This window comes from Mixophyes fleayi, chromosome 7 (genome assembly GCF_038048845.1).
Source record: "Mixophyes fleayi isolate aMixFle1 chromosome 7, aMixFle1.hap1, whole genome shotgun sequence".
Taxonomy (NCBI): domain Eukaryota; kingdom Metazoa; phylum Chordata; class Amphibia; order Anura; family Limnodynastidae; genus Mixophyes; species Mixophyes fleayi.
Window position 1 is genome coordinate 38255981 of NC_134408.1, and position 13558 is coordinate 38269538.

A 13558-nucleotide genomic window follows, 5' to 3' on the forward strand; every position below is an offset into this window, starting at 1 on the left:
CCGTGCTGAATGTCCAAGCCATTAGGAAGCAATAGATTGTTCACTTGCTCGGCTGGGTCCTGCCTAGTTGCTGCACCATGTCCCCCTCCATTGGCAGCCCTTTGCTGTTTTGATAAACCAACATGCTGTTTTTTTGCCCTGGTAGACTTCAGAAGCGAGCTAACAATGGTCTCAAGTTCTGTCGTTCCAAAAGTGGTGACGGCAAGATTGCCTAAGGTGAAAGCGCTATGCATCCATGGAACCATCTATGAATATGAGCGGATTTGCCTTCCGCTTACTTTAAAAGGCCAAACGGATTCAGGAAAAGAGACAACATGACTGTTTATGAATTCTGAATACAGGTCCTCGACCGCAACTCATCCCAAGCCTCGCCCAAGGAAAAGACAGGAGCAGCTGATACAATATTGGTCATTGTAAAAGCCCTTCGCACCTCCGTCTATCACCCACAAACGGTTTGACTGGTGGAGAGCTTTAACCATACTGTAAAACAGATGATTAGAAGGGTGATGGCACAAGAAAGAAAAGACTGGGATACTCTCCTCCCGTTTCTAATGTTCGCGGTACAGGAAGTACCACAAGCCTCAACGGGGTTTAGTCCACTTGACCTGTTGTAGGGGCATTTTGGACATCCTCAAGGAGTTGAGAACAACAAAAACTCAAGGTGCCAAATACAGTTCAATTTGTTGCACAGTTATATATAAGGATGAGACAACACTTAGAGGATGCCCAGGAGCATCAAAAAAGACTTGATGACATTTGGGCAGTAGTCCGTTCTTTCACCCCGGTGATAAAGTATTCGTTCTTGTCCCCATCCAGGAAAGTAAACTCTTTGCACACTGGCAGGGACCTTATGAGGCGATTGGCCAGTGAAAAATAGAGTCCGCCAGTTGGGTAGAAGACGGTAAGAACAAATTTATCATGTCCATTTACTAAAATATTGGCGCAAGGCAAGTTCTAGGTCTTCGATGCTAGCCATGAAAACAGAGAAGTGGTGAATCTGTGTTATCATTGTGACTACATGATTGTGTATAAGAGAGAGAGAGGATGTAACAAAAGTGTAAAGAGAGAAGGAGAAAATTGTGTTGACACTACCTTGTGGCAGAAACTGCATAATTACCTGTATTTGCCAAACTTCCAAATGTATTTCCGTGCTATGTGTTTATAAAGTTAAAGTAACAGTGATAGAACAGTGTTAGAGGGCAAAGAGGTACCTCATGTTCACTGTAAACCAGAGGGGAGTATATATATATATATATATATATATATATATATACAAGTTAACCCGTGCATGATACTCATGCATTCTAGTCAAATCAAGCTACTTAAGGTGTGAAAAAGGTTCTTGTCATGCATTTGGGCCTAGCCCAGGCCTCCTCAGGGGAAGAGCGTTACTTCCCGACGCAAGCGCCCTTTTTTAACGTGGTTTTGTCCACATGTCACCACCTCATCATTTTTCTCCATCACCTCATCCTTCATCTTCATCGCCACATCCTTCATCAAGCTACTTAAGGTGTTAAAAACTCCCCACTGTCACCCCCGGCAACCACCAACCACTCCCAACTGTCACTTCTCCTTCAAGAAATATATAGGTCAGTGTATAACTCTGCCCAGCAGGTGGCGCTGCAGCTTGGGTTTTTTTTCCCCACACATGCCACTAGGCATTTATATAGTAGATATATATATATAATTAGATATGAAACAGTATTGTTCATAAGTTATATTTGACCGTTTTGTAGTCAATGAAATCTATTTTTCATATAAAACTTAAAATTCCTTTAGAAGCCAGTGTCCATTAATAAGTGTGCCGATGTAATGATATTTCCTTTTTGTGTGCTTGTGGTCCAGTGTAGATCGGCAGAGGGTTCTTTCTGGTGTTGCCAACTCCAGTGCACTGCCCCACGAAGAACCTACAGGACTTAGACCAAGGTGGAGGCACTGTGCGACTGAATACAAGAGTCCATTTGCAGACAAGACACACAAAGACCAGTGCACACACCCTAGCTGTGGAAAGGGGGTGTTACATAAATAAAGGATAATAATAATTTGTATACAATACTTTGAGAACAAGTTCTGGACACTGTAAACCTTGTATTTTATGTTCATTTTTTTTGTCTTTGTGATTAACAAGTGGTTTTATTACCCATGTGTATAGCACCTAACATACAATTGTAGCTCAATGCTATACACAATTTCATAATTAGCCTAATGAATACACAGTGAAAGTACGTAAGAGAAAGTACTAGGAAGAGGATGTAAAAAAAAAGGTTGAAAATGTTGGAATTTTAGTAAAAACATATAACATACATTGTTGTCACAGTAGAATAATGATCCAAGGCTCACGTCTACATCACGCTTGTTATATGTAGAAAAATTACAGTGTATGTGAAATAATGCACAACTCAGTAGGCAGTTCTCTCTCCTGGCCCCTTAACGTTTTAGGTACAGAAAAACAGAGAAAATTGCCTTGGGGGCTTCTAGCATATGTGAGCATGCCTTCAAGAAAGGTGGAAGAAATTCCCTAGGTAAATTATGATTAAAATATTCTCTTTTCTAAAGCAGATCTGTTATAGAAACAGATGCCTGTTTTCGGGAAAAATGATAATTTGTTGATTTTTATTAAATTGCATACAGACTTTAAAGTGCCTTAAGCTGTACAAATGGCTTTACACTATTTTCAGTTTCAGTTCCTTTAAAGAATACCAGTTTACCAGCAATTTGAAAAATCTAACACATACATGGCAACTTTTTGGTGCTCCCCACTGGGATCTGACATTAAGTGGCAAGTGTAGGGGCAGTGGTTGTTAGGGGTTGGGGTTGTGTGTGGAGCATCGAACCACATTACATTTTAAAAATGTAATTGCAATTTAAGGTAATTAATAAAATACTACTGTGATGACAATTCAGAAACAAATTGCTATGCACCCTGGTGTGGACAGAAAGTCATGTGACACTGAAAGCTTGCAGGTTAATAAGGCGTCGGAATATCTCTCCGTAGCATTCTGTACATACCAGTACATGGACTGTTCACACTGTCTTTTACACTCGTGAATATTGATAGCTACCCAAAGATTGCTTCTTTCATGCAGACATGTAACACACAGTTAATGTAAACATATGCTTAGTTATATGTAGTCTGTTTAATGAACAGTTGTAGGCAGGTGGTATGGTTTAAGTTATGTCAAACTAACAACATTTTTATATCTATGATTGTATGTATGATTCCACTTGCTACAATAATACAGTTAGAAGACTACAATGTATATAAATGTAATGTTTGGTAAATAAAAAAGAGTCATAAAGCAAGCTGTACTTTAAAAAAACTTTTAATATTAACCTTCTTTAAATTAATCAGTTTTGACCATCTTAGAAAAATAATGTAATACATTGTAAAAGTAATACAACATAATAACAAGTGTGGCAATAAGCCGGGGGATTTTAAAATGATGTGCTCTGAGACTCACTTATCAGCGAGAATTAGTGTTTTAATGTTTACAATGCAGGCCAATAGGATTTCCACTAGTTTGTCCATATAAGTTCTGCTCCCAGTAGATTCTGGTCCTTCCAGTTGCTGATTGTCATCGATACCACCCACCCGGCCTTCTTTAGTTTAAATTTTTGTCATCTAACAGAGATTTCTTTTACTTATACAGGGGAGGCACACTTGGAAGGAGAGCTGTGCAGTCAGCGACTAATCTAAGGCGATACCCTGATTGGCCGCTTGTCACTGCCCCTTTTCGAAGTACCATGACTCTTGACCCTTCTGCGCGGAGGGCCCCTTGTTGTGCTTTACGCTGCACGGCAATGTCAAGTCTAGAATCTAAGCAGTCACTTGACGCTAGATTTGCACCAGCCAAAAGTAAAGATATCATTCTTGGTTTAATGGTTGAGCGATTGTCCCCCACGGTTCTTTGTTGAAAGATTGGTTGTTTAGCTGACTGCTATGATATTTCCGCCACTAAGAGGTTTTATTCATTTTAATAAACTGCGACCTTTACTTTCCAAAAATGACCCGTGTCCGTGTCTTATTTTTGGTTGGCAAGGTTACACACACATTACTCGTTGGTATAGAGCAAAAAGGTAAAGACTTCACACTATTATTTTATGAATACTCATCTCCCACTCACATTCAAACTGGTGACAGAAGATTGTGGTATCATACGCATCTCAGTATAAAACAGATTTCATGCAACCAGATTGTTTCTGTTTAAGTTTTCCCGCTCTCCTTTGCTTGCAGCTAACGCCATTCTATACTGTGCAAAGTTTTAAAGAGTGCTTAAAGATGCAAATATAGCTTTGGGGACTGGAATTGAAACTGCAGTTTGAAAACTCAAATCTATTGAAAAAAAATTGTCAGCTAGGGACATTTAACTTGGATGTCACCATTGTGGTTTTATGTGAAGATTGTAGCTTGTTCACTTTAAAGGTAGCTATCAGGAATAGGAATTTTTCTGCGCTGTGGATGTTGCTGAACCACATCTACACAGCTCAGATTGCCCATCCCTACAGTTGACTACACTGATTGTATGTAATGTACAGTTGACTGCACACCTTTTATGTATTTTTAGTTTTTTAGGAGTGATGCCTGCTTACAGTACAGTGGATGATGCCTTAACAACCAAAGTCGTAACATTTTATGAGAATAAAACATCATCTGAAGTTCCCTCTCACCAAGCGACTGTCCTCTTATTTGAGCCGTCAAATGGAACGCTGAAAGCCGTAAGTATGACGCTTCATATCATTCGCTGGACTATCTGACTGCAACAGTTTTCTAGTTAATCCTGCAAGCTCCAGCAGATGGAGCCTAAACCGTACAATCAGTCTGCTCTAATCCTATTTAATATTGAAGGATAGGTAAGGCGTGGTAAGGAAATAGTTAATCTTTGTGTAATGTATTTTTGTACAATTATTCCAGTTGAATGCCAGCATTTTCAACAGTATTGTACAATAGGGGAATGTTTATTTGAAAATAATATATTTCTTCTGAGGTTCAAATTTGCACCTCATAAATAATATTTAGCAAAATACAAAATGGGCTAAAATAAAAGACTCCTATTTATCAGAATGAACTTTCTAGAAGTTATTTAACATAAACATAACATTCATTTATATACAGTTGAGGCAGCCATTTTGTGCACTGAACCAATGTGCGTGAGGATACAGTTTACCAGTTCACTAGGAACAAGTGACTCAACTGAGGCATGGGCACTTTGTAAATAACTTTTTATTCCTTAGTTTTGGCTTTATTGTGGTTACATATTGAGATAAATATAAACATATTTTATTTACGTGTATGAATGGAAAACCAAACTAAAACTGATTCTGGACTTGTTTTGGTTACCATACCTGCTAACATGAGCCATTTCACTATGCTATAATAAGCTGCTCCTGATCTTCATCGCTTATATACTATTTGCAATAAGCTAGGTTAATTGGAAAATATGTGGAAAAAAACAGTAATAGTCTTATCTTAAAGTGAATTGGTTCAGATCTGCCATGTTTGCTGTAACATAGTTATGTATTCAGGTAATTGACTTGGGATGCCAAATAATACAATATTTTCTCACTTATTTCTGAATTATGGGGTTGACCTGGACTCCTGGAATAGTTGTCCTGCAAGGTGGGTGGAGATTTATTGGGATGGGGCAAATTGCATCATGACGCCAAACCCACCTCAGTGAACTCAAATCCAGTCATCCTACACACTGCTCCTCCCACTTGATGCCGCAAATGACAAATCAAGTCATGTCCACCTCTTTTCACACCTCCTCTCCTGAAGGACGGGTATGGGTGTAGGGTCTTTATCTGAAAGTGTACTGTGAATGCAAGTCATTAATTTTCAACACAGATGAATACATGCTGAAGCATTGATGAAGAACAATGTGCTCTGTATGTGATCCACCGGACTTCTAATCAATGGATGATCAGTTTGTTATTGAGATCTTTATTACTTATTTTAGATTTAGTCTGTGTTTCACTGGCTATAAGACTTTATTCTTAAAGTATGTTTAATGAAAGAATTTTTTTTAAATATTAAAATTTTTAAAAATAAATTTTATCTGATTTCTAGCCTTTTTTTTTTCCATAATTTTTCAAGCCTTATGGCAGGGGCAAGGGGCCTATTTATAATAGTAGGATATTGGCAAATAGGCACCTTAATCTTTTCAGAGGACTAGTTTCTATGATGGTGCATTCAATAAAGGTACCATTCTCTATTTTCTCTTTTCCGCATGATCCCTTCTCTCAAAGCTCTGCTGCCGATCTTACTGAGGTGTCATGATCCTCCCAAAATGCAGCATCGTGGGGGGTGAGGCTTAGTAGCTAGAGATATGCATGACATCATTGGGGGCAGGATATGATATAATTGGTGTGTGGTAAGCTCCAGAAAGGACCAAAATATATAAGAAAGCAGACAGAGAGACAGCTCACACAATCCCATAAGTATGCTAAACAAATAAAAATTTTGAGGCGAGAGTCTCTTTAAGAATTTGACTGGTTCACATTTTGTTCTGTCAGTATGGGGCAACACACATGCGATAGCCAGCCAATTTGGATAAAAAGAATCAAATTGATCAAAAGAAGAACTACTTTATCTGTAGTGTGTGGTTAGCCACACCCAACACCATCATCATCATCATTTATTTATATAGCGCCACTGATTCCGCAGCGCTGTACAGAGAACTCATTCACTTCAGTCCCTGCCCCATTGGAGCTTACAGTCTAAATTCCCTAACATACACACACAGAAAGAGAGAGAGAGAGAGACTAGGGTCAATTTTGATAGCAGCCAATTAACCTACTAGTATGTTTTTAGAGTGTGGGAGGAAACTGGAGCACCCGGGGGAAACCCACGCAAACACAGGGAGAACATACAAACTCCACACAGATAAGGCCATGGTCGGGAATCGAACTCATGACTCCAGTGCTGTGAGGCAGAAGTGCTAACCACTTAGCCACGTGCTGCCCAAACCTAGATTACCACCAAACTATAGTTCTATGCCAACTACAATATGCCTTCTGGCATACTCAGAATTTCCTGTCACTGGGTTGGTAGTCGCTGACGATGTTGTGACATGCCTGACAACACACTAGCAATATGATAATTTTTTTATCCATTAATTGTTCTCCTTTGATCTAGTAAAAATGTAGAATGTTGCATTCAACAGTGATCAGCCAGGAGCTGCTTGAAAAGGGGGTCCGGGCTATGTGTTGTGGGGGGGGGGGGGGGGCATCTCATCAGTTTTCAGAAGCTCCACAAAGCAGAAATTAGCTTTAAAACAAAATGGTATATACATTTTTTTTAAAAAATGTGTTCGTCTTACCAAAACACTACCAGTTTTATTTATCAGCCCTCATTTTGTTTAACTTCATTACCAGATCAAAAAAATTGTCTGCACCTTAAAGAGCAACACAAGTTTTACAATTCTGTGCTATGTTGGTATTCTGCAGAACAGCTTTTTAATTACTTACTGTGCTCAAGCGCATTTTAGATCTTTTTTTCCTGGGGGTTATATATATAAAATGAGAAAGTGCTAAAGCACGTCCTCAATAGGCAAACAGTGTTCATGCATGAATGTGGTCTTCGGTGGCAAGGGCCTATAAACCAAACTGTTCCTGGCCATTTCCCTGGATCTCAAACTCCAACTTTCATCTCCAACTCTCTTAATCTTCTTGCCATCACTGAAACCTGGCTTACTTCTTCTGATACCGTTTCACCCGCCGCTCTCTCCTACGGGGGCCTCTCCTTCACCCACTCCACCAGACCAGACGAGCGTCCAGGAGGCGGAGTGGGCCTCCTCCTATCCCCTAACTGCACTTTTTGTGTCATTCCTACTCTACCTTCCCTTTCTTTCTCCTCCTTTGAAGTACACTCCATCCGTCTCTTCTCCCCCATCCACCTCCGTGTCTCCGTCATCTACCGTCCCCCAGGCCCCTCCTCCCTTTTCCTTGACAACTTCGCTGCCTGACTCCCCCACTACCTTTCCTCTGACCTTCCCTCCATCATACTTGGTGACTTTAATATCCCTATTGACAACTGTTCTGACCCCGCCACCATTAAACTTCTCGCCCTTTCCTCCTCCCTAGGCCTTACTCATTGGACCTCTTCCCCCACCCACTGTCTTGGTCACTCCCTTGACCTTGTCTTCTCTCATCTCTGTGATCTCTCTGACTTCTCCAACTCTCCCTTCCCACTATCTAACCACCACCTCCTCTCCTTCACTCTGTCCTCCTCCCCTGCTCCTGCCTCGCCCAAAACCACCCTCACTAGATGTAACCTGGATGCTATTGACCCCACCTCCTTCTCCTCCTCTCTCAAAACTCTCCTTTCACCCCTTCCCTCCCTGGCCTGTCCCGACCAGGCCTCCTCTCTCTACAATCACTCCCTCACCACTGCCCTGGACGCTGTTGCCCCGGCCTCTTCTATCCGCCGACGCCGCATTATTCCCCAACCCTGGCACTCAAAACTCACCCGCTTCCTCCAAAGATGCTCTCGCACTGCTGAACGCCTCTGGAGGAAATCTCGCTCCCTGGCTGACCTCCTCCACTTTAAATTCATACTCTCTTCTTTCTCCTCTGCCCTCTCCCTCGCTAAACAATCCTTCTTTAAGTCCCTCATTTCTTCTCAGTCCTCCAATCCCCGCCGCCTCTTTGCCAACTTCAGCTCCCTCCTCTCCGCCCCTCCCCCCTCTGTCCCGCCTTCCCTCTCCGCTTCTGACTTCGCCACTTTCTTCTCTTCCAAAATTGAGGCCATCAGACTGAACATCTCCTCCTCCCCTTCTCCCGCCACCCTCATTGCTTCACCTCCCCCCATCAACCAACTCTGGTGCTCCTTCAGCCCTACAAACGGTGAAGAAGTTCGCTCCCTTATTCTTTCCTCTCCACCCTCTACCTGCCCTCTCGATCCCATCCCCTCCCCTCCAACCTCCTTCGCTCTCTCTCTCCAACGGCCTGCTCTTACCTAGCTCACCTTTTCAACCTATCACTCTCCTCTGGTGTAGTACCCTCCTCTTTTAAACACGCTCTTATCTCTCCTATCCTCAAAAAACCCAATCTTGACCCCACCACTCTTGCTAATTATCGCCCTATCTCTCTTCTCCCCTATGCCTCCAAATTACTTGAGCGGATTGTCTGCAGCCGCCTAACCAGGCACCTCGCGGACAATTCCCTCCTTGACCCTCTCCAATCTGGCTACCGCCCCCACCATTCCACCGAAACTGCCCTGGCCAAGGTTACTAATGATCACCTATCAGCCAAATCCAAGGGTCACTTCTTCGTACTCATCCTCCTTGACCTCTCTGCAGCCTTTGACACCGTGGACCACCCCCTCCTGCTGCAAACTCTTCTCTCTCTCGGCCTCTCTGGTTCTGTCCATGCCTGGTTCGCCTCATACCTCGCTAATCGCTCCTTCTCTGTATCCACGTCTGGTTCTCCCTCCTCCCCCTACCCTCTCCCCGTAGGAGTCCCGCAGGGCTCTGTTCTTGGCCCTCTACTCTTTTCGCTCTACACTTCCTCCCTTGGTGCTCTCATCTCCTCCTTCGGTCTTCAGTATCACCTTTATGCTGACGACATTCAACTCTATATCTCCTCTCCGGATCTTTCCTCCACCCTCCTCGCTCGGGTATCCGACTGCCTCTCCGCCATCTCCTCCTGGATGTCCGAGCGCTTTCTCAAAATCAATATCTCTAAAACTGAACTCATTGTCTTTCCTCCGCCCAGACTCCCATCCCACCATGACCTCTTTATTGTCGTCAATAACACCACCATCTCCTCTGTCACCCAACTTCGCTGCCTGGGTGTCACCCTCGACTCCTCTCTCTATTTTGCCCCCCACGTTCATTCCCTTGCCCAAGCCCTCCTCACTGGCCTCCCCCACTCCCGTCTCTTCCCCCTCCGCTCTATACTCAATGCGGCCGCAAGACTCATCTTCCTCTCACGCCGCTCCTCCTCTGCCTCCCCTCTCTGCCTTGCCTTACACTGGCTCCCCTTCCCCTACAGAATCCTTTTCAAACTCCTCACCACCACTTACAACTCTACTGCCCCTTATATCTCTAACCTCCTCTCCATTCACACTCCTGCCCGCTCCCTGCCCCTCGCCGCCTCTCCTCCACTCTTATCACCTCTTCCCACTCCAGAATCCAAGACTTTTCCCGTGCAGCCCCCCTTCTGTGGAACGACCTCCCTCGTTACATCCGTCTCTCTCCTACTCTGTGCTCCTTCAAACGTGCACTCAAAACTCATCTCTTCCTCAAAGCCTACCAACCATTTACTTAACCCCTATCTCCTCCTTTTAGCTCGTCCTCCCTTCTCTCCTCTTGCCTCAACTGGCTCCTCTTGTGCCTGTTCTGTTTACCCTCCCTTAGGATGTAAGCTCGTATGAGCAGGGCCTCCTCCTCTCCTGTCTCCATACCTGTTCTTCCACTCCGTCTTTACTGCATATGACTGGCCGGAGTTTCTGAAGTATTGGTACTTTTTGTTCATTGTTCTGTATGGTTTCACCCTGTATAGTCTATTGTTAGTACTGTGTGCGGCGCTGCGGATACCCTGTGGCGCCTAACAAATAAATGATAATAATAATCTCCAGGCTGTCATTGATAGTGGGGATCCAAACATGTCTGCACCTATGGCACCAGTGTATAAATGGCGATCCCACACTACACACTACAGTCATGGACAAAAGTTTTTAGAATGACACAAGTATGGGTTTTCACAAAGTTTTCTGCTTCAGTGTTTTTAAACCTTTTTGTTAGATGTTGCTATGGTATATTGAAGTAAAATTACAAGCATTTCAGAAGTGTCAAAGACTTTTATTGACATTTACATTAAGTTTATGCAAAGAGTCAATATTTGCAGCATTGACCATTCTTTTTGACAACCTCTGCAATTCGCCCTGGCATGCTGTCAATTAACTTCTAGGCCACATACTGACTGATGGCCACCCATTCTTGCCTAATCAATGCTTGGAGTTTATCAGAATTTGTGGGTTTTTGTTTGTCCACCCACTTCTTCAGGATTGACAACAAGTTCTCAATGGGATTAAGGTCTGGGGAGTTTGCATTGCCATGGACCCAAAATTTCGATGTTTTGATCCCCGAGCTACTTCGTTATCACTTTTGCCTTCTGGCAAGGTGCTCCATCATGCTGGAAAAGGCATTGTTCGTCACCAAACTGTTCTTGAATGTCTGGGAGAAGTTGCTCTTAGAGGATGTTTTGGTACCATTCTTTATTCATGGCTGTGTTCTTAGGCAAAATTGTGAGTGAGCCCACTCCCTTAGCTGAGAAGCAACCCCATACATGAATGGTCTCAGGATGCTTTACTGTTGGCACGACACAGGACTCATGGTAGCGCTCACCTTTCCTTCTCCCGACAAGCGTTTTTCCAGATACCCCAAACAATCAGAAAGGGGCTTCTTTGCTGATCACCAAGCCATCCTCCAAAAGTCTTCTCCTCACTGTGTGTGCAGATATACTCACACCTGTCAGCTGCCATTCCTGAGCAAGCTCAGCACTGGTGGTGCCCAGATCCTGCAACTGAATCATCTATAGAAGATGGTCCTGATGCTTGCTGGACGTTCTTGGGCGCCCTGAAGCCTTCTTCACAACTGTTGAACCTCTCTCCTTGAAGTTTTTGATGATCCTATAAATGGTTGATTTAGCTGCAATCTTACGAGCAGCAATATCCTTACCTGTGAAGCCATTTTTGTGCAAAGCAATGATGACTGCACGTGTTTCCTTACAGGTAACCATGGTTAACAGAGAAAGAACAATGATTTCAAGCACCACCCTCCTTTTAAAGCTTCCATTCTGTTATTCTAACTCAGTCAGCATGACAGAGTGATCTCTAGTCTTGTCATTGTCAACGCTCTCACCTGTGTTAACAAGAGAATCACTGACCTGATGTCAGCTGGTCCTTTTGTGGCAGGGCTGAAATACAGTGGAAATGTTGTTTTTGGGATACAGTTCATTGTGAAAAATAATACAGGTGTCATTCTCCAAACTTTTGGCCATGACTGTACATGCTGCCATTCATATACTACAACACTATACATACACTGATTTATATATTTGAAAGGGATATACTGGTAAGTGGTAGAAGGCAGTGGCGCACGCAGGGGGGGTTTCTGGATCTCCAGAAACCCTCCCTCCTCCGCTAACTAAGTGCCAACCATAGCGGCACTGTACTATACAGCAGCCGCGGCGCTGTCAAAGAAGCGTCCGCGGCGGACGCTTCTTTGACAGCGCCGCGGCTGCTGTATAGTACAGTGCTCGCTGCCAAAACAGCTCCGCATGCGCAGCAGCTCTCTCGTGGTTATTTTTTTTTTTTTTTGGTCAGGGGGGAAAACCTTCCCCCCCCCTGACAATCCTGCGTGCGCCCTCCCAGATTTCCGGTCTGTGTTTTTACAGCATCAGAACATATGGCTTGTGATGCCACTGAAAGGGTGTTTTATGTTTTCTTGTTTCATCTAGGAAAATCTGCACATATTTCCCACTATCACTTATTAATAACACTAGGTGCAAACTATTTAAAGCTGCATAAAATGAAGTACTTGAAAAACATAAAGCGCTATACACTTGGTATATTTACTAAACTGTGGGTTTAAAAAAATGGAGATGTTGCCTATAGCAACCAATCAGATTCTAGCTGTCATTTTGTAGAATGTACTAAATAAATGATAATTAGAATCTAATTGGTTGCCATAGGCAATATCTCCACTTTTTCAAACCCGCAGTTTAGTAAATATACCCACTAGAGTACAAAAAGACTGTTTCCCGGTCTTTACAATGGTTGTGCTAATGTTTATAAAACACTGTGTACAAGCGAATGCTCACCTGCAGTAGATCTACGCCAGTCAGCAACAGAATAGTGCCAGTCTGCAGCAAGAGAATGCCAAACCACAGAAATCCAATCACATCTTGGCAGAGTCATGTAACACAGCACTAAAGAAGCAGCAGGAGATAAACACATGGCTCAGGAACAGATCAAAATATTGGCAGAAATGCCACATCTGTCCCAACAAGAGCCTTCTTTATGATGTAAAAGGATGCAAGCTTCATTACAAAGGTGGATACCCGAGAAAGATGTGAGAGGTGCTTCTTGCCTTCTTTGAAAGAGTCACTGAGCATAAGAAACTCTCAGTAGACCAGTAGGCTGATGTTAATATTTTGTTTTACTGACAGGAAGCTTACTTTGACTTAGGTGAGCAGAATCCTCAGCAATATCCAATACTTAAAGTGGAGTTCCTGGATATAACAATAGCTGTCCAGAAGCCATGGGTACACACTTGGGAGTTTGATATAGACAAGACGGTCAAGTCTTGGAAAATGGTTGGAAATGGTTACATCTGAAGGTCACGTGATTCTTGACTGATTTGCACAATCTGTTTGCAGCGTGCCATACGCCATACAGATCTAAAGGACACAGATCAGCTTCCAAGCATGCAATGAGGAGATCAACTCTTGGCAGAAGCATCCCTACTTTTAAAGGGGTCATGGAAGTCATACAGGAGATATTGGGATTGAACTGTAGGCCAGGTCCTAGCGCCAAATAGACTTTCAGTATAAT

At 43.1% G+C, this 13558-nt stretch overlaps 1 protein-coding gene across 1 annotated transcript in view; it reads left to right on the plus strand.

Annotated features, from left to right (window-relative positions):
* Window positions 1-13558, plus strand: part of CRYM (crystallin mu) — a 42066-nt gene that overhangs the window by 8981 nt on the left and 19527 nt on the right. The window contains exon 2 of the mRNA XM_075179711.1: window positions 4566-4716. Within this exon, the coding sequence (XP_075035812.1) occupies window positions 4566-4716 (151 nt within the window). The remainder of the gene's footprint in view (window positions 1-4565; window positions 4717-13558) is intronic.